Here is an 18703-nt window from a genome sequence, read left to right as displayed (position 1 = left end):
TGCCAGCGCCTGGCCCCTCGCCTGCCCCAAATACAGCCAGGGTCTCAAGAGGACCAAGGGCTCCCTGGTATTTGACAGGGCTGCATGTCACCTGCATTGTCACTATGCCTCTCTAAAGCCCCAGCTTCCATAGTCTCTGTAACAGCAGAAGGGTCCACCTCTTCCACAGGCTTGGAAGAGTACTACAAGGAAAAGGAGAACAGGTTCAAATCTGGCTGTGGCCAGCAATCTCCTAGTTTGTGGGGTGAGTTGAATTCTGAGACACTAATCCAAAGCCCAGCCTGGGAAGCACAGAGAATGCAGTTTATGTGCTGCAGGTTCTACCCCTGCCAACACTTCCCCCGCAGAGCATCCAGGAGCCAGCAGAGAAGGACCCTCCACTCCCTGCAGCCTCAACCACTGACTGCTGGGGCTTCAAGCTCACATCCATCTCCTTCCTCCTTGCTGGAGGACAATGCTGGATGCTTATAAGCTGAAGAAATGCCTGTAAAAGAAAGGCTGCTGCAACCCAGGCCAGCCTGGGGGCATGGATTTTTAGCATGCAGAAGTGTTAGAAAAAGCATAGAGCTGCCATGTAAAAAGCCTCAGCTAAAACAGAATAATTGGGGCAACGTGAATATGGGGTGGGGTAGGAAAAAAGAAGAGGAAAGTAGTGGGAGTGGGTCCATCCCATCTGGATGTGCCTCATGGCACATACCTGTTGCTCAGTGTGGCAGAGGGAACAGAAGTCTCTATTCCCCAAGTAGCTGAGTGGTTCCACATTTGGCAATCACCAAAGAAACACTCGGGAGGTGGTGAGGGGCCCTCACATTTGGAAGATGATCTTTCAGGTGACACAGATCATGAAAGGGAAGAAGCAGTGGTGTTTCCTTCCATGGTGGTGGACAGACTATGGCCCCCATGAGAGGTAAGCATGCTGGGTGTGGATTTGGATGGTGTTGGAGTTGGAACTGCTGTTGCAGACGTTCTTGCAGGTGTAGTCACCTGCACAAACAATTGCACTGCACAGACTTGCCTGCCCTGCCAGCAGCATCCAGAGCAGAGCTCCCATTAGGAACAAATTAGACTGGAGTTTCCTCTTTTCCTTCCAGACTCCTTAGGAAGGAAACAACAGAAACAAGTGAAGAGGGCTGCATGACCAGGAATGGCTATGGGCCAGTGCCAAGCAGGGGAGTGACCTTTGGAAAGGGCTGACCGATGGTGGCCAAGGACAGCAGCACAGGCACACTCATGGCTCCAGAATGACAGCCCAGGGCCAGAAAGTGTGCGCCAGGGAAGAGATGAGACCAGGCTACAATGCTATAGAGGCATCTGGGAACTGTCCAGGTTAGAGAGGAACTGAGAGAACTCTAAGGCACAGCAGGAGGAGCAGGATCGGCAATGACTTCGGAACAGGTTGCCCAGGGCTTGAACCTGACCTCAAAACCCTCCAGGGACCCTGCAGACTTCCCAGACTCCCTTTAAATGCTTGATTGTCCTCAGAGTGATTTTTTTTTTTTGCCAGCGTGGCACCTCCTCTGCATACATGCTGTGCCCCTTGGCCTGGGTCCACAAGCCCTTCCCATGAGCTCCATGACCAGAGCCATGCAGGGACCTCTCCTGCATCTCACAGCCTTGACTTTGACCCCGTAGACCTCTGCAAAGACCCTGTAGCCATTACATCCCCCAGCAGGGCTTTGCTCACCCCTCCAGCACCCCCAGCCAGCTCCTGCTCTGCCACAGCCCCTTCCCGGCTGAGCCCCGCAGCTCCCGGCTCCCTCCATGGCAGCCGGCAGCATCATTGTTGCAAAATGTGCAATGTGTCAGTCAGTGTTGTCTTAAGTCAGGCTGTTCTTTGATGTAAAACCTTTGGATACTTTCAAGCCTAATCAGCAGGAAAGGAGAGCTAATCGCTGGAAGAGGCAGCAGCCAGCATCCCTCACTCAAGGACATTCCGGAACTAACAAGATTTAGGGATTGCTAACTTGGCAAAATACACAGGTCCGTGCTTCTTAGAGATAAACTATCTTCATTGTAACACTGAAAATCACACCTCCACATCAAAAAGACCCTCCGCACATAAAGACCCTTGCCCTGAGCATGAGTAGAAGTTAGCTGGGGTTATGTGAGTTGTATGGAACATACTGGTCAATCCTAACAGAAGGGCTGTCACTAATCCTGAATTTCTGTGCATAAATAACAGCATGGAAAGTCCGGTGGGGTGTGCTGGATTTGTGGAATACCACCGAGCACGCAGGCTGGGGTAGCTCTGAATCAAACAATTTCTCACTCGATGTGTCATTATCGGTTCCTTGCACACCAGAGACCGAACCCGATTTCTGAGACGACCTCCCCGGGCCTGCAGGGCCGGCACCCCTAAAATGGCGGCGCCCACTAAGGCTTCAGCCCGCCCGCGTCACGTGGCCGCTGTGTCCCGCCATTGCATCAGCCGGGGGCGGGACGCCGCGCGGATGGGTGGGACTCTGCAGAAGAGTGACAGCCACTGCAACCAATGGGAGGTGGTGCCCGGCAGGGGGGCGGGGCGGAGCGGCGCTGCGGCGCGGCCGGAGGAGCGCAGCGAGGGGCGGCGGTGGGCGCGCAGGTACGGCCCGAGGGGCCCGGGGAGCTCCGGCTGCTGGGTTTGGCTTCCGCGGCCCGGCCGGGACCCGCGGGCACAGGGGAGAGGGGCTCGGAGAGGGCAGGGCGGGAGGGTGGCGGTGCGCTGGTCGCGCCCCATGCGGGCCCACGGGGGGATGCCGGGCGGCGCTGCCGGACACCGCGGTGCCCTCACCGCTTCTCGGGCGCTGGAGGGCGGCTGTGTCTGGGCAGAGGCTCTGACAGGGCCTGGGGCCGCTGCTGTGCTTGGTTCTTCCCACCTCGGGTCCTTCCCTCCTGCAGCATCGAGGTTGGACTCGATGATCTCAGAGGACTTTTCCAGCCCAATTGATTGTGTGCTGTGAGTGTTCCCAGGCCTTGCTCCTGTGGGGAGTTCCCGTCTCTCCGCGCCCAGCAGGCTGCTGGGATCTCGCCTCCCGCCCTGGATCCGCATTGCGCTGAGCTGTCAGGGACAGTTCTGTGTGCCCGTAGGACACGGGCGGTGCTGCCCTCCAGGCTGTCACTTGGCTCTGGTGTGCATGTAGGGATGTGGGTCTCTCAAGGAAGGCTGCCGGGCATCCCTGCAGCTGGCTCTGCTTTGAGCAGGGAGGGTGACAAGGCTGTATTCAGAGGTCTTTTTCAAACTGGGCTGTTCTATGATTTAGTCATTGAATCACAGAAGGGTTTGGATTGGAAGGTACCTTAAAGCCCACTGATTCTAACACCCCATATGGGACACCTTCCACTACACAATGCTGCTCCAAGCCCCATCCAACCTGGCCTTGAACACTTCCAAGGATGGGGAAGCCACATCTTCTGTTGGCAACCTGTGCCAGGTCTTCACCACCCACGCAGGGAATAATTCCTTCCTAATATCTAACCTAAATCTCTCCTTTTCTGGTGTAAAACTGTTCCCCCTTAAAACTGTCATATCATTACCTGCCCATGTAAAAAGTTGCTGTCCATCATTTTTATAAGCCCCTTTAAATAGTGGAAAGCCATAATGATGTCTCCTCACTCTGCATTTAATCCCTTTGAATGCTTTGGTGACTCGGCAGTCCCTCTGTCCTCAGTAAGGCAAACACGACCTATTAAGTTTAGTATCCATTTGAGTTTGATACTTTATAACAATGTGTTTTCAAACAACCGGCAACTTGAGGTAGAGCCCAGAAATCAGGGAGTTTGGGAGAGAGGAAATTTCAGCTTAGGCCACCACTATTTGGGGCAGATTGATGGTTGGACAGAAGTGTCAGTGCATACTTAACAATGCGAGGAGTTCCTTTCTGGAGTTGGGGGCTATGATCTTGATGTTCCCCTTGAGCTGACAACACATCAGAGTTTTGTTTGTTTTCATTTGTTCAGACTGCACTGAGGTTTTGCCACTTTCCTGCCACTTGCTTTGGACAGTGGCAACTTCCAGCTTCCAGATGGAGACCCCGCTCACTGCCAGCCAGATCCGGCAACGGTTCATTGACTTCTTCAGGGAAAACCAGCACACCTATGTGCACTCATCTTCCACAATCCCCCTGGATGACCCCACACTGCTCTTTGCCAATGCTGGTATGAATCAGGTAGGATTCCCACCCTGGCATTGTAGTCCTACAAACATACCCTGTTGGAACCTGTGAAGCTGTTTGCAGAGCTGTTGGGAAAATTGTTCTTTATTCGACCTTCCTTCTGGTCACAGAGAGATTGGTGGTGTGTCCTCTGGAGTCCTCTGTGCTCTCACAAAATTGGCAAGAGCACTGGAACAGGTTCCTATGGTGAGAGCTCTGCCAGTCTCGTTTCCTTGACCCCTGGTACCACAGCAGTCCTGGCACAAATGACTAATGGCGTCTTTGAAGAGTGGTTGAGACTGGGATGCTGCAAGGGCTCTGCTGCAGATCAGCACCCAGTTTTTTTATTTTTGACAGCTGGGAATATGACAGCTTTTAGTCCCTTTTGGAAGGCCTGGGGTTTGGTGGGCTCTAGGAACACCTGTTTGTGTGTGAGTGCTGAGTTCTAGGCAGCCTTCTCATGGACAGGAGCAGCAGGTTTGTTTCTGAAAGTGCTTTGGGTATGTTCAGACTAGTGATATCATGACACTTACTGCCTTGCTGTCGCTTGCAACATTTGAAAACAGGTTCTGAGTGCTTTCCTCGGTTTCTCAGCTTTTCTAGCAGTTCACTTGTCCTTTTTCTCTCCTTGCAGTTCAAACCCATCTTCCTCAATACCATCGACCCCTCACACCCGCTCGCTAAGCTGAGCAGAGCCACCAACACTCAGAAGTGCATCCGAGCAGGGGGCAAGCACAACGACCTAGATGATGTGGGCAAAGATGTGTACCACCACACCTTCTTTGAGATGCTGGGGTCCTGGTCCTTTGGGGATTATTTCAAGGTAAAACAGTCTGGGTGCAGCTCTGAATCTCTTGCGCAGATTTATGCATCTCTATAAGCTCAGCAGAGCAGTTGCCAAGAGGAAAGAGAATGTGTTGGCAAAGAGGTGCTTGTGGCTCCTTTGGAATAAATTAGCTTGGAAGCTGCCCCAACCCTGCAGAATTATTTGAGATTAATCACTTAAGGTTTATAAAGCTGATTAAATTAACTCTGCTAGTTTGGAGTCTTCAGGTGGAGATTTTGGTGGCTGTCCTGGAGATGCGGGGACTAACATGTGCTATGCAGCTATGACTCACCTTCAAACAGGAGTGATCACACAATAGTGACTTCCTTTCCCAAGCTTCTTGCTAGTGAAGTATTTAAAGTGAGAATTAAAAGCATTTTTGGAGGCAGTGAACATGCTAGGCGTTAACTTGGCTGCATCAAGACAGTCATGTGAGATGTTTCTTGTACCCTCTTCACTGCATGTATTAATTTTTCTTTCTTATGTCAAAAGTCAGAAAGTTTTCAGCTGCTGATACCTACAGTAGTCAGTACTTTGGATGTTGAAGAGAAGTTGTCTTTGCATTCACTTGCTGACCTCATGATTCCTTCTGCAGGAACTTGCTTGTAAACTGGCACTGGAACTTCTCACCAAGGAATTTGGCATTCCTGCTGAAAGACTCTATGTCACTTACTTTGGTGGAAATGAGGCTGCAGGACTGCAGCCAGACCTGGAGTGCAAGCAGATCTGGTTGGATTTGGGGTAAGGCCTTTCACTGAGGAAGGTGCATGTTTTGATGAGCGATAGTAATTTATTTGGCTTGGATATTAGGAAAAATTTCTTCTTACAGGCTGGCTGAGGGCAGGATTCTGCCTGGCAATATGAAGGATAATTTCTGGGAAATGGGAGACACCGGCCCCTGTGGCCCTTGCAGCGAGATCCACTATGACCGGATTGGGGACAGAGATGCTTCACACTTGGTCAATCAGGATGACCCCAACGTCCTGGAGATCTGGAACCTGGTGTTCATACAGTTCAATAGGTGAGCCAGATCTGCTTCCAGCTTCCAGGTGAGCCAGGTTGCTCCAGCTCAGTTTGGGAGGCTGCTTGTGCTGTGTGTTCTTTCAGCTGCCTGTGGCTTACTTGCCATTCCCAGTTATCCAGCAGCTGAGCACTTTGTCATGCTCTGTCCCCTTACCCACTGGTACAGAAAGGGTTGGTCACACTGCTTTTGGGACAAACTGAGAATATTTTCTCTGTTTATCTGCCAGGTGTTCACTAGGGAATGAGTTATTGTCTGGTCTGGGTCTAAGTTGCTGTTGAGGGTCTTATTAACTGTATTTTATCAAAGTTGTCCTTTGTGTGGCTTATGTATGGGCCTGTGTCACATATCTGATGGAACTAAATCTTACAGAGATTGAGAGAAAGGGGTTCCCCCTGCAGAGCCTCCATCCATAACATCTCATCTTTCTTTGGCAGGGAAGCTGATGGGACACTGAAACCCCTTCCTAAGAAAAGTATTGATACTGGGATGGGCTTGGAAAGGCTGGTTTCTGTGCTGCAGAACAAGATGTCCAACTATGACACTGACCTTTTCCTTCCTTACTTTGAAGCCATCCAAAAGGTATGAACTGAAGCCTGACCTAGCTGCATCCATTCCCTGAATTCTTTGGGAGATGTATGGGACTGGTTGGACAGGGTGGTCTGTGCTTTCCCAGCTGCTGTGAGCCCACACATTTGCACTTTGCTGAGGGTAGGAACCAAGACTGGTGCAGTAATTGCTGCCCTGGGCCATGTTTCCTGGGGGAAAACAGGACAGTGAGTGGTGCAGCTTCCCCAGTTTCTGTGAACTGTCCTGAGGGACACTGCATGGTCCTCTCCCAGTGGGAGATACTCTGCAGTCCAGCATGGCCAAGTGCCATCTTTTTGCCATGTGCTAGAGAGCACGTGGTACTGCTAAGCCAGAATCAATTTGTCCTTCAGCCTCACACCTGCAACATGCTGATCTGTAGAAAATTCCCTTAGCCAGGAGTGCTTTGCCATAAACCACAACAGTCACTGTCAGAATCTGTGTGCTGTTGCTCCATTGTGCCATGGTGCCACTGCTAATAATTGTACCCTCTGCCCACTGCCTTCTCCTCTGCACAGGGCACAGGTGCCAGGCCGTACCTGGGGCAGGTTGGGGCCGAGGATGCTGATGGAATAGACATGGCCTACCGTGTGCTGGCTGACCATGCACGCACCATCACCCTGGCCCTCTCGGACGGGGGCAGGCCTGACAACACTGGCAGAGGGTAAGAAGGAGCTGCTACATTGTCTCCACTCCCATTCTGTTCTCAGATTGATGCATGAGTCTGAAGGTTCTTGTGAGCAGGATTGCTGCTGTGCCAGCCCCCAGATAAGATGACTGTGGGCAGAAAGTCACAAAGCCCAGCTTGGTGCACTGTTGCTGTTGAAAAAGCAAGGCATTTGGACTGGGGGGCTGTGCTGCAGGTGCCAGTGGACTCCATAGGCACACAGTGAATGTGGGTCATGGAGCTGGGGCCTAGCATCTCACCTGTGCCTTGCTGCTGCCATGAGGGAAAATGAGAGGAGAAAACCCTGTTCTCTTGGTCCTGGGAGGGGGTGCTGGTAGGTGGATGCTGTTGGAGCCCCTTAGAACTTGCTCAGATGTGTAACATTTGCATGGGGGGCTCTGCTGTTCCCTAGGTACGTGCTGAGGCGGATTCTCCGACGCGCTGTGCGCTACTCCCATGAGAAGCTCAATGCCCCCAAGGGGTTCTTTGCTACTCTGGTTGATGTGGTGGTGCAGTCACTGGTAAGTTCTCCTATTCCACTGTATCTGCTTAAGACTTCCTCTCCTGAGGTGTGCAGATCTCCATGCTGAAGGGCTCCTCCTCCTGGGTCTGCAGGGAGATGCCTTTCCTGAGCTGAAGAAGGACCCAGATATGGTAAAGGACATTATCAATGAAGAAGAGGATCAGTTCCTGAAAACACTGAGCAGAGGCCGTCGCATCCTGGACAGGAAGATCCAGAGCCTTGGGGACAGTAAAGTCATTCCTGGTAAGGCTGTGAGTTCTGTCTGGATGCAGCAAAAGGCATTTGTTATCTGGGATTACATAATGACTTAGGGAAGTTAGGGGAAGGGAAAGGGTAGGAAAATTAGAGGTGGTGGAAGATGGTAGGGAGAAAAAGTTGGAGTCAGAAGACATCACTTAGAGCTGAGCCACCCACCTCCTCTCTGGCCTGTGCTCACTTGCTGTGGTTTCTAAGCTGCCCAGACACACATCTCTGTGCTGCCAGGGAGGAGCCTTTGGGATGTTCACATTCTGCAGACCTGTTCACTGTCCTGCCATAGCTCAGAGCCGGTGGAGAAGCAGGGAAGGGAGCAATGTCTCATGGAACATGAGAGGTGACTGCTTTGCCCTTTTCCTGCAGGTGACACTGCCTGGCTGCTGTATGACACCTATGGTTTCCCTGCGGATCTCACTGGGCTGATTGCAGAGGAGAAGGGCCTTGTTGTAGACATGGAGGGCTTTGAAGAGGAGCGGAAAAATGCTCAGGTGAGTAACAGCTCCAGGGAAGCTAGTTTATGAGTGGGCAGGTAGAATTCCATTCCTTGCAGTTTGCAGTCATGAGTTGCTCCTTTCTCACTGAGTCTGCTCACACCCCATATGCCTCATGTTTTTTCCTGTGGGAGAATCCAGGACAACTGCAGTTGCTGTGGGACATATCTATTCTGTACAGCTGGGGTTGGTTTTGCTCACTAGCAAAGCCTGGAACCTTGAGCTCAGCCTTCAGACAGAGGTAGTGGAGTGCTGGGAGCACCTCTGCTGTCCTGCTCTGGTTATGGAAGTTATTCCCTGTCCAAGGATCAGTATCCAGGCAGGCCTGCACCTTGGGTGCATTTCCCAGTATGTTTGCTGCAGGGAGTGGCATTGACCAGCTGGGTGCTTGCCTGGTCCTTACTGGGCTCAGGCCCACTTGGTCTGCATGCTGGAACTGGATGCTCTGAGGCCAGAAAAATTGGCACGCTCCAGGTGCTGGCACACAGCTTCCCAGGGCAGAGCTCTAAATCAGGAAGTGCTGAGGGATGTGAGCAAGATGTGCAGCTAGGCTGGCATGCATTAGTGTTTCTTAAACCTTGGTATTTGGCAGGTCATTTCTCAAACCTTGTTCCTTGGCAGCTCAAATCCCAGGGCAAGGGTGCTGGAGGGGAAGATCTCCTCATGCTGGACATCTATGCCATTGAAGAGCTGAGAGCCCGAGGGCTGGAGGTGACAGATGACTCACCAAAGTACAACTATGCTTCAGATCCGAGTGGTACCTATGGTATGAAAAACCTTCTCACAGTCATGTTCTGCTCCTGAACCTTCCCTGGCATGTACCTCTGGGCTCCCCTTTCCTGGGACATGGAGCTGGAAGTGGGAGGCTGTGCAGGTGAATAGTCTGCTTGTTACTAATTGAGCAGAGAAAGAGGGCAGACTGTTCAGGGGCTACTGTACAGCAGTTGCCAAATTAAGGGAATTCCTTTTCCTTCAGCTTTATGTCTCCACACTCCTATGTTGGTGTTTCTCAGCTGCTCCTTTGCCAGTGCTGCAGGAGACTGCAGTTTCTTCTTGGCCTGTTGGAGGGTCCTTGGCTTGCTCACTCTGGCTCTTCTGCTAGTGTTTTGATTTGATGGAGATTCAGGAGGCTGCAGGCTCATAGCCATATGTGCTGCTGACTTTTGCTGCATAGGTGTGGAAGGCAGGGACAGTCCCTGCCTAGGAGGGCACTAAATGAGATTTCCAACTAGCTGCTGCCTTACTCCTCTCTCCTTATCCCCTGCAGATGTGTGGGGATTTGTGCCATGAGCTGCTGCAATAACTGGGAGGTGTTGCTATAACGTTCTGCTCCCATGTGGTGTCTACAAGGTTTTCCTGTTTCACTGACACTGCCTGTCCTCCTGGTGGCAGATTTCGGGAGCCTCGTGGCCACAGTGAAGGCCATCCGCAGGGAGAAGACCTTTGTGGAGGAGGTTTCCACGGGCCAGGAGTGCGGGATAGTGCTGGACAGGACCTGCTTCTACGCCGAGCAGGGGGGGCAGATCTACGACCAGGGCTACATGGTCAAGGATGATGACAGCAGGGAGGATGTGAGTGGGCCTGAGAGCCTTTTGCTAGGCTCAGTCTGACTCGGGGCCTGGGCACAGGGGAGAAGGGGCCAAGCAAGCTCCAGCAATTTCTCATCCATATCTGATGTCATGCAATGCACAGGGTTCCTTTCTAGGGGTGCAGAATGGCATGGATCTGGTGGGATTTTGTTCCCCTTGCTCCTTGAGGAGCTCAGTTCTGTGCTGCCATCACCAGAATGTGGGTGCCTGTGGTGGTGGTGCTGGGATTGCCAAGCCCAAGGGCAGTGCTCTGAAGCTGAGGTGGGGAGCTCTTTCTGTGCCCCATAGCTGTGCCCCAGCTTCATTCACTTCTCTGCTTTGCTGTGTGCTGTGCCTGGGGACACTCGGCTTTCTCCAGCACGCACACCACTCTAGCTCCCTGCTGGGACCTTTCCAGTTGCAGCTCAGACTTCTGGCTGGATGTCTCCCCTGCTCACATGGGGCATTTCCCTCTTTGTACAGAAAACAGAATTCACTGTGAAGAACGTTCAGGTCCGGGGAGGCTACGTGCTGCACATAGGAACTCTGTATGGGAGCTTGAAAGTGGGAGATCAGGTCCACCTGACTATTGATGAGGTGAGTTAAAGCGTGGTGTAACACATGGGCTTGGCTCTTTTCTCTGGATTTTGTTTCTGAATTTTTGGCGGGGGGGGGTGTTGCTGATGTTTGGGTCCTGCCCTCCCTGCATCACACAATCAACCAGTGTCTGGCTGACTCCAAGTCTCTCTTGCTTCACACCTGGCTTTCTCCTACGACAAAGCAGATAATGCCCAGCTAGCTCAGAGCCACTCTTGCTGGGTTTGCTGGTCACAGGCAGAAGCACATTTGGGGTCATGACATGTTCAGGGAGAACATGTGTGGTGCTCCACCATGTGGGGACAACAGCAGAGAGCCTGGGCTATCTGCCCCAGTCCAAACATTGCTCCTGTGGGCTCAGCTTGCTGAGGGAGTGCTGGGTTGAGCACAATCAGCCTGATGAGTTTCCCTTCCCTATAGAGGCAGCACCTTTAGAGGAAGAGGGAAGGCTTCCATCTTGAAGTGCTTTTCCCTGCTGAGGAACAGAAATTAATTATCTGTGTCCTGATCTGTCCTTGGCCTCTTTCCAAAAGGCCATACAAGGGAACTGCCAGGAAAAAAGCCACACACAGATTTGGTGGGTAACTCCTGTAGCTGAAGCTCCAAGGCAGCAAGTGCCATCAGTTGTTTCTGGTGTCCTGAGCTAGTTTAGGATTCTGTTGGAGCAGGGCATTACCCTCCCCTTTGGCTGCTGGAGGAGGTTGTGGCTGTGGGCTGTGGGACCCCATCCAACAGTGGCTTCCTCCCTCAGGCCAGGCGGAGGCCGGTCATGAGCAACCACACGGGCACCCACATCCTGAACTTCGCCCTGCGCTCTGTGCTGGGGGAGGCCGACCAGAGGGGCTCCCTGGTGGCTCCCGACCGCCTGCGCTTCGACTTCACGGCCAAGGGAGCCCTGTCCACACAGGAAATCAAGAAGGTTGAGGGGATTGCCAACCAGATGATCGAGGAGTCAAAGGTGGGTATGGGTGACACGTTGTATGCCTTGAGTCCCTGTTTTGGATGATCTGGGATGCTGGGAGTTTGGCAGGCACAGGAGGATTCCGAGTGCTGCTGGTGCAGCACTGTGCACAGATTGCCATCACCTTAGAGGGTTTTGAGTGGGAAAACTCCGTATGGATTGTTTGGTTCATGGGTTTCAAGCCCTCTGTAGGGTTGAGGTGTTCCCATGCCTGCAGTAGTGTCACATCAGCTGCAAGAGCTGGGAAGTTGGGCATAGTAGTTTTGCAGGCCTGGCTGGATTTACAGCATACACCCAGACACCGCAGTGATGTGTTGCCAATGGCAGGAGAGTTGCTCTGTCTGGTGCCAAGTGTCAGAGCTGACCCTGAAGGACCCTGGAATCTGTGCTTGGAACCATTTGCGTGTGCAGTAACACACAGGGAGTCTGAGCAGGTGGTATGGGGAGTTTTGAAGATGAGATGTCTTTTAATAACTTTGTAGCTCAGTAAATCCCAGCTCAGATAAGGCACAACATTTCCAGGATCTTTCAGAGGAAGATATTTCCTGGGAACGTGGGCCCTCAGTCACAGCTGACATGACTGGCTCTTGCCTGCATCCCTTTGCTGTCCCTGCAGACTGTGTATGCCAAGGACTGCCCTCTTGCAGAAGCCAAAGCTATCCAAGGACTTCGGGCAGTTTTTGACGAGACTTACCCCGATCCTGTGCGTGTGGTTTCCATTGGCATCCCTGTGGAGGAGCTGCTGGCTGACCCCTCTGGCCCTGGGGGCTCCATCACCTCCATTGAGTTCTGCGGAGGGACGTGAGTACCTGGAGAGGCTGGGGAAGGTGCAGGGTGGCTGAGAGGAGTTCCTGTTGAGCTTGAGCTCCTGTCATGAGCATACACTGGGCAGAGCCAGGGCAGGGATGGAGGTGGTGGTGATGCATTTCCAGTCCTGAGTCAATCAGTCTTTAAAATTATCTTTTGCAGGCAGGAAGCTGCCTGTATTGCCCCTGCCCTCACTCAGGGTCTCTGGCAGTGCTGGGAGCACAGGTCTCACCACCCTTTCCTCACTCATTTGCTTTCAGCGCTGGTTGTTTTTTCTGCCTGTCCCCACACTGCTGCAATTCCCTGGCAGGATGGTTGTCTTATTTCTTTGCTGATTCTTGCTGAGATGAGAAGTGGACTTCTAACTCTTTCTTGTGGGTCTGTCTGGATTCTTTCCAAAGGCACTTGCAGAACTCCAGCCATGCTGGCCCCTTTGTGATTGTTTCAGAAGAAGCAATTGCTAAAGGCATCCGGAGGATAGTTGCAGTCACCGGGGCTGAAGCTCGGAAGGTAAGGGTAGGCAGGAGAGATCCTCTGTGAAATTCCACCTATTAACCCTGTGCCAAAGTTCATTTTGTTCAAATTTGTGCCATATCCTCTGAGGGACTCATGGAAAAGGGTGCTGCTGTTGCCAAAGACTGTTCTGGAGACCCTGGCTGTACTACAGTCAGAGCAGGGAATAGAGAGGGAAGTCTCAGCTGCAGGTGTTGTGGCAGACAAACCTGGGTGGGTGTGTAGGATGGCTCCAGGGTTAGCTCAGGTTGCTTTTCCGAGTGACTGCCAATGTAGAGCTCTCAGCAGCTGGCAGGGCCAGCAGGAGAGTGATGAAGTCTGAGAATCCAGTCCTCTGCTGCAGGAGGCAATGACTTTGGATGTGGGCTGGTGCTCCCTAAAGTGGGAGAAAGGGGTTTCATGGAGGAGATGATTTCTCTTTTGGGGGGATCTTGGCAATCCTGGCAAAGGAAAGAGACCTGGAGCCCATGTGCCAGCATGACACCCTGGTTCTGGTCAGGTGCTGCCTGCTTTGGCCCTGTGGCTTTCCAAGAGTTACTAAGTTCCATCCTGGGGCATTCCAGCATTACTCACCTCTTTGCACTCTGGGGTGACCAAAAGCCCAGCCTGCTCAATCTTCCAGCTTGATTTAACTCAGATTGTATCCTCCTAGGCCCTCAGGAAAGTCGACAGCCTCAGGAAACTGCTGTCAGCCCTGGAGGCCAAGGTGAAGGTCCAGACAGCTCCCAACAAAGATGTGCAGAAGGAGATCACAGATCTCAGTGAGGTGAGGATGGTAGCAGTGCTCTGCCTCCCCAAAGTGAAAGGGACCTTGATTGCCAGAACTGGGTATTAATGAGGCCTGAGTTCACCTTCCTGATCCTGTCCAACAGCCCTACATCCCATGGGTGCTGCAGCCAGCACCTGTTTCCTCAGGTCATTGGCACTGGGAGAGGAGGGGAGCTTACTGGGCTCTGCCAGCTGAGGCAGAATTCGTGAGGTGCTGCATCTCCTGCCATGATTACTGTGCCTTTAACCTTCTCTTCCTGCTCCTCTTTTGCAGACACTGGCCACTGCTGTTATCCCACAGTGGCAGAAGGATGAACTGAGAGAGGCTGTTAAAGCACTGAAGAAGGTCATGGATGACCTGGACCGAGCAAGCAAAGCTGACATCCAGAAAAGAGTGAGCTGTGGGCTGGAATGAAGGACAGTGTGGGAGGGCTGTGGGGAGCTCCTTTGGGAGCTCTGTTAATGTCCAGGATGGAGGAGAATTGACGTGTGGGAGTGCCCCTCACACTGTTCAGCCTTCCAGCTTCTCCTGCTGCTTCCTGAAGCAGAATTACCTCTGTGCCTGTTCCCTGGGTTGCAGCATGGCAGCCTGTTCCTGCCGTAACAGTGCCCCTGGGTGCAGGCTTCCTCCTGGATCCCACTGGAGTTTTCTGGAGGAGGAATCAGGCACAACATGGTGTCTTACAGGCCACATATCTGCCTGTCAGAGTACATTCCTCCTGGCTTCATAGTGTGATGGTGATCCAAGCTGGGCTGTGGGTGTGTTTGGGCAGCTTGGGGACCTCTTTTCCTGTTCTGCCCAGGTGGTTCTTGTGTCCATACAAAGTGTGGATGGTTTAGTGACTGACCACTGTTGTCCTCAGGTACTGGAGAAGACCAGGCAAGTTATTGAGAGTCATCCTAACCAGCCATGGGTCATCATGGAAATGGAAAATGGAGCCTCTGCAAAGGTATGGGAAAGTCTGATCTGTCCTCAGCAACCTTCCGTCTCTCTGAGGAGAGGCTGGGTGGTCTTTCATCACTTGGAGAGATGATTCAGTGTTACAGAGCTGTTCCTCTTGCAACCTGTCCCTGAGAAGGGGAAGGGACCACTGGGATATTCTCTTGTGTCCCACCTGCTGGACTGGCACATGGGCTTGCAGGAGTCGTGGGGTTTTGACCACTTGCTGAGTTGCCAGCCATGCTGGTAGATTTGGAGCCCAGCAGAAATCTCACTGTGTCCCAGGTAGGACTCATTCTGCAGCAGCCATGACACTGAAATGTACTTAAGGGACTGAGAGCAGCAGCTCTGCTGAGCCATAAAAGTTGTGATGCTTGTGGCCCCTGCAGATCAGCTTCAGAGTGCTGTCCTGGGCTGGGTGTGGACAGGACCAGGCAGAGCTGCTCCCAGCACTGTCTGCTCAGCTGGGTTAAAGATCTTCCCTGGCCAGGACTGAATCTCCTCCTTCCCTTCTCCACACATGTATTTTTTCCAAGTGATTTCTGTTGGAATGAATGCTCTGTTGTGTGTGTTGTGCCACAGTGCTGAGCCCACAGTAAGTGCCAGGCAGTGGGAGCTGGTTGTGCCTGGGCTTAGACCTCTCTGTGCTAATGCTCTGTTAAAATTTCCTCTCTGAGAGTCTTGGAGCTGGTCCTGCTCACTCTCTGTGGCCACCAGCATCACCATGATACCCACACTTCTGCTCCCAGTGGGTGGTGTTGCAGCATTTTCCCTGGCAGAAGGGTGCATCCCATGGGATGGCAGTGCTGGCAGCCCAGGGAGCTGTGTGTTCCCAATCCACCCAGAGCAGCACTGCTTTGCTCACCAGAGGACCCACTCCTGGGGCTCTGTGCTGCATCATGCTGTCTATGTGAGTGAGGGATGATGGTCTCCTTGAGAATAATAGAATGTGTGGCAGTCTCCCTGGTTCTTCCCTGCCTGCTGTGTCTGATAACTCTTGCAGGCTCTTCATGCTGTGTTTGCGTGCTCTTGACTCCCTTTGGAACAGCTGTTCCCTTCTGCTGGGAGGAGCTTTTTCCCCTCCAGCCAGTACATTTAGGCAAAAGTTTATTCTGGGGCTGATTTTGCCAATTGCTGTATACCTCAAGGTGGGGAAATAAAAGCATCTTCTCCTTCCTGCCTTGGGGTACACAGGCAGGGTTATGTCCCCTGCCAAGGCTTCTACACTGCCTGGGATGTGAAGATGGCTGATGTTTGGGAGGAGGAACGTTGCAGAGTGCTGCTGGCTGGTTTAATGCAATTCCTCATCCCTGAGGTCTCTGTGGGCGCTGTTTGGGCTGGAGCTGGGCTGGGTGCAAGTGCAGGGAGGCAGTCATATAATGATTTTGTTCTCTTCCAGGCCCTGAATGAATCTTTGAAGCTCTTCAAGACTAATTCCCCCCAGACTGCTGCTATGCTCTTTGCTGTGGATAACGAAGCTGGCAGGATCACCTGCCTGTGTCAAGTACCCCAGGTAATGCCAAGACTGTGTGGCTGCCTCTCCCTGAGCCTCTGTGGAGGAGCTGCAGCCTCCAGGCAGGAGCTATCTAACATTACACAGCCAGAACTGATTGGGGTTTGGCAAGAGCCACAGCCTTTGTGCTTGGGCTTATTGTCAGGCTGCAGAAGTGAGGGAAGAGGGGTTATGCTCTGCAAATAGGGAAGAGGAAGAGTCAGGACTTCATGGGGTGGTAGGCACAGGGTGGGGCAGCTGCTAGCAGTTCTGACCGCTGGGTTTCTCTTCCTGCCCAGGAGACTGCAAATAAGGGCCTGAAGGCCAGCCAGTGGGTGCAGGAAGTGTCTGGCTTGATGGACGGCAAAGGCGGCGGAAAGGACATCTCTGCACAGGCAACAGGCAAGAACGTGGGCTGCCTGCAGGAAGCCCTGAAACTGGCCACGGACTTTGCCAGACTCCGCCTGGGGGAGCTGAAGAACTGATTGAGGGGGGAACCCCGGTCTCTTTGTCTCCCTCTCTGTCCCCTGCACAGCTTTGCTGTAATAAAGGCTCCCTGCCCCGCGCTTGCTCCCCGGCTCTGGAGGCGGGACGGGATGGGGTGGGCTGGGCTCCCGCTGCCAGTCACGGCTTGTGCCCGCCTCCCGCTCGGACCCGCCCCGCCTCCGCCCTCACGGCGTCCCGCCGACCATGCCGCTGGATCACCGCCGCCTGCGCGGCCCGGAGGAGTCGCAGCCGCCGGCGCTGTGGGCAGCGGCCGCGGCCGAGGATGAGGAGGACGAGGAGGGCGCGGGGGAGGCGGCGCGGGACCCGTGTGCCCTGCGGCCGCTGTTCGCGCGGGCCGGGCTGCTGAGCCAGGCGCAGGGCTCGGCCTACGTGGAGCTGGGCAGCGGCACCAAGGTGCTGTGCGCCGCCTGGGGCCCGCGGGAGGCGGCCGAGCCCGGCCCGGGCCGGCTAATCTGCGAGTTCCGCCGGGCGCCGTTCGCGGGGCGAGGGGCGCGGGGCCGGCCGGGCGCGGCGGCCGAGCGGGAGGCGGAGCGGGAGGCGGCGGCGGCGCTGCGGGAGGCGCTGGAGCCGGCGGTGCGGCTTGGCCGCTACCCGCGGGCCCGCCTGGCCGTCAGCGCGCTGCTGCTGCAGGACGGGGGCTCGGCGCTGGCCGCCGCCGTTAGCGCCGCCGCCCTGGCGCTGGCGGATGCGGGCGTGGAGATGTACGACCTCGCCGTGGGCTGCGCGCTGTGCCGGCCGCCCGCGCCCGCCGCCTCGTGGATGCTGCAGCCCGCCGAGCCCGAGGAGCGCCGCGCCGCCGCCCGCCTCACGCTGGCCCTGCTGCCCGCCCTCAACCAGGTGTCGGCCGTGCTGGGCGGCGGCCGGGGCGGCCCGCCCGAGGACTGGGCGCAAGCCCTGCGGCTCGGCCTCGATGGCTGCCACCGGCAGTACCCGGTGCTGCGGCAGAGCCTGCTGCGGGCCGCACAGCGCCGCGATGCCGCCGCCGCTGCCACCGCCGCTGCCGCCGCCGCCACCAGTGCCTGAGTGCCCGTGAGACCTGAGTACCCCAGACTGGGGATGAGGCATCTCCCAGAGGCCGCCCAAGCTGCTTTCAATGCTGCCGAAGACCCCTGGAGCCTGCCTGATCCACACATCACTGTTGGGGATTAAAATAAGTTTATTTTTAGAATCTGAAAAGTTTATTAAGTTTAACTGTTACTGCTGGTGAACCTCCTGATCCATGCCTGAATCCGCTGGAGACTGGATGAGCCAACCTTTGCACTGCTGGAGAGCCAAGAACTGTGCCCAAGGACACAGGAGTCTGCACCCCCACACACTACCTGGACACCCCAGAGTGCACCTGAGAAGCCCCTGTGTTGCAGGAGACCATTCTCAAGTGGCACCACAGGACCCAAACAGCCTTGCACGCTGCTGAAGGCCCCCAAGAACAATCTCCATACTGCCTCAGCAGCCAGAGCCTGCCCGAGACCTCCATCCAAGCAATTGCTGGCACTCTAGGACCCCACATCTCCACCCAGGCTGAAACCCTCATTCCAAGCTCCTCACCATATCCATCTGTGCAAGCAGCATAGGCAGGAACCACACCATGGCATGGACTCCACATCCCTTGGACTTCTTGCCCAGACAGTGCTTCAGGGTGGCAAGTTGTGTTTTGTTGGTTTTTTCGTAATAATAAATAGTATTTTTTCTGGTGAGTCTTCTGCCTGCAAGGGCCTCCTGGGGCCTCTGCCAGCCATGGGCAGGGGTGGAAGGATGTGCTTCTACAATTGGGGCCACTCCCTCTGCTCCCACTGTCCTTGAGGAGTTCAAGGGGAGCTGGGTGCTTCCTTGGAATCTGATTATTCCTGGGGATGGAGTGGAGCAGGTGGTGTTGTCTGCCAAGCTGCACCATGGTGGGCTTGCACCCAGCACAGGGGGTGCTGTGACTTGGGGCCATCCTGGCGCTGGAAGAAGCAGCTCTTGGCTAACACCATCTCTCCAAGGCAACTCCACGTGCTGAAGATGAGTTCAGCCAAGGCTGGCCTTGGCTCCAGCAACCCCAGAACCCAC

General features: G+C 54.2%; 2 protein-coding genes across 3 annotated transcripts; both read left to right on the top strand.

Annotated features, from left to right (window-relative positions):
• Positions 1-2542: 2542 nt before the first annotated feature.
• On the top strand, positions 2543-16803 carry AARS1 (alanyl-tRNA synthetase 1). 2 transcript variants are annotated; one of them, XM_058813577.1, is made up of 21 exons: positions 2543-2581; positions 3982-4145; positions 4765-4953; positions 5552-5697; positions 5786-5977; positions 6415-6559; positions 7084-7229; positions 7645-7753; positions 7848-7998; positions 8374-8498; positions 9123-9267; positions 9894-10072; positions 10553-10666; positions 11418-11624; positions 12244-12428; positions 12836-12944; positions 13600-13713; positions 13990-14109; positions 14579-14665; positions 16055-16168; positions 16447-16803. In XM_058813577.1, exons 2-21 carry the CDS (start codon positions 4002-4004, stop codon positions 16630-16632), a joined length of 2907 nt encoding a protein of 968 aa, XP_058669560.1. In that variant the 5' UTR covers positions 2543-2581; positions 3982-4001; the 3' UTR covers positions 16633-16803. The 2 variants fall into 2 exon arrangements, with proteins under 2 accessions (XP_058669560.1, XP_058669559.1); XM_058813576.1 differs by having other exon boundaries at positions 3937-4145; positions 16447-16802.
• EXOSC6 (exosome component 6) lies at positions 16610-18306 on the top strand. The gene has a single exon (XM_058813589.1). It carries the CDS (start codon positions 16838-16840, stop codon positions 17675-17677), a length of 840 nt encoding a protein of 279 aa, XP_058669572.1. The 5' UTR covers positions 16610-16837; the 3' UTR covers positions 17678-18306.
• The last annotated feature ends 397 nt before the right edge of the window (positions 18307-18703 follow it).

The sequence above is a fragment of the Ammospiza caudacuta genome, chromosome 13 (genome assembly GCF_027887145.1).
Source record: "Ammospiza caudacuta isolate bAmmCau1 chromosome 13, bAmmCau1.pri, whole genome shotgun sequence".
Lineage (NCBI taxonomy): Eukaryota > Metazoa > Chordata > Aves > Passeriformes > Passerellidae > Ammospiza > Ammospiza caudacuta.
This window is presented reverse-complemented; position numbering and strand designations above follow the sequence as displayed.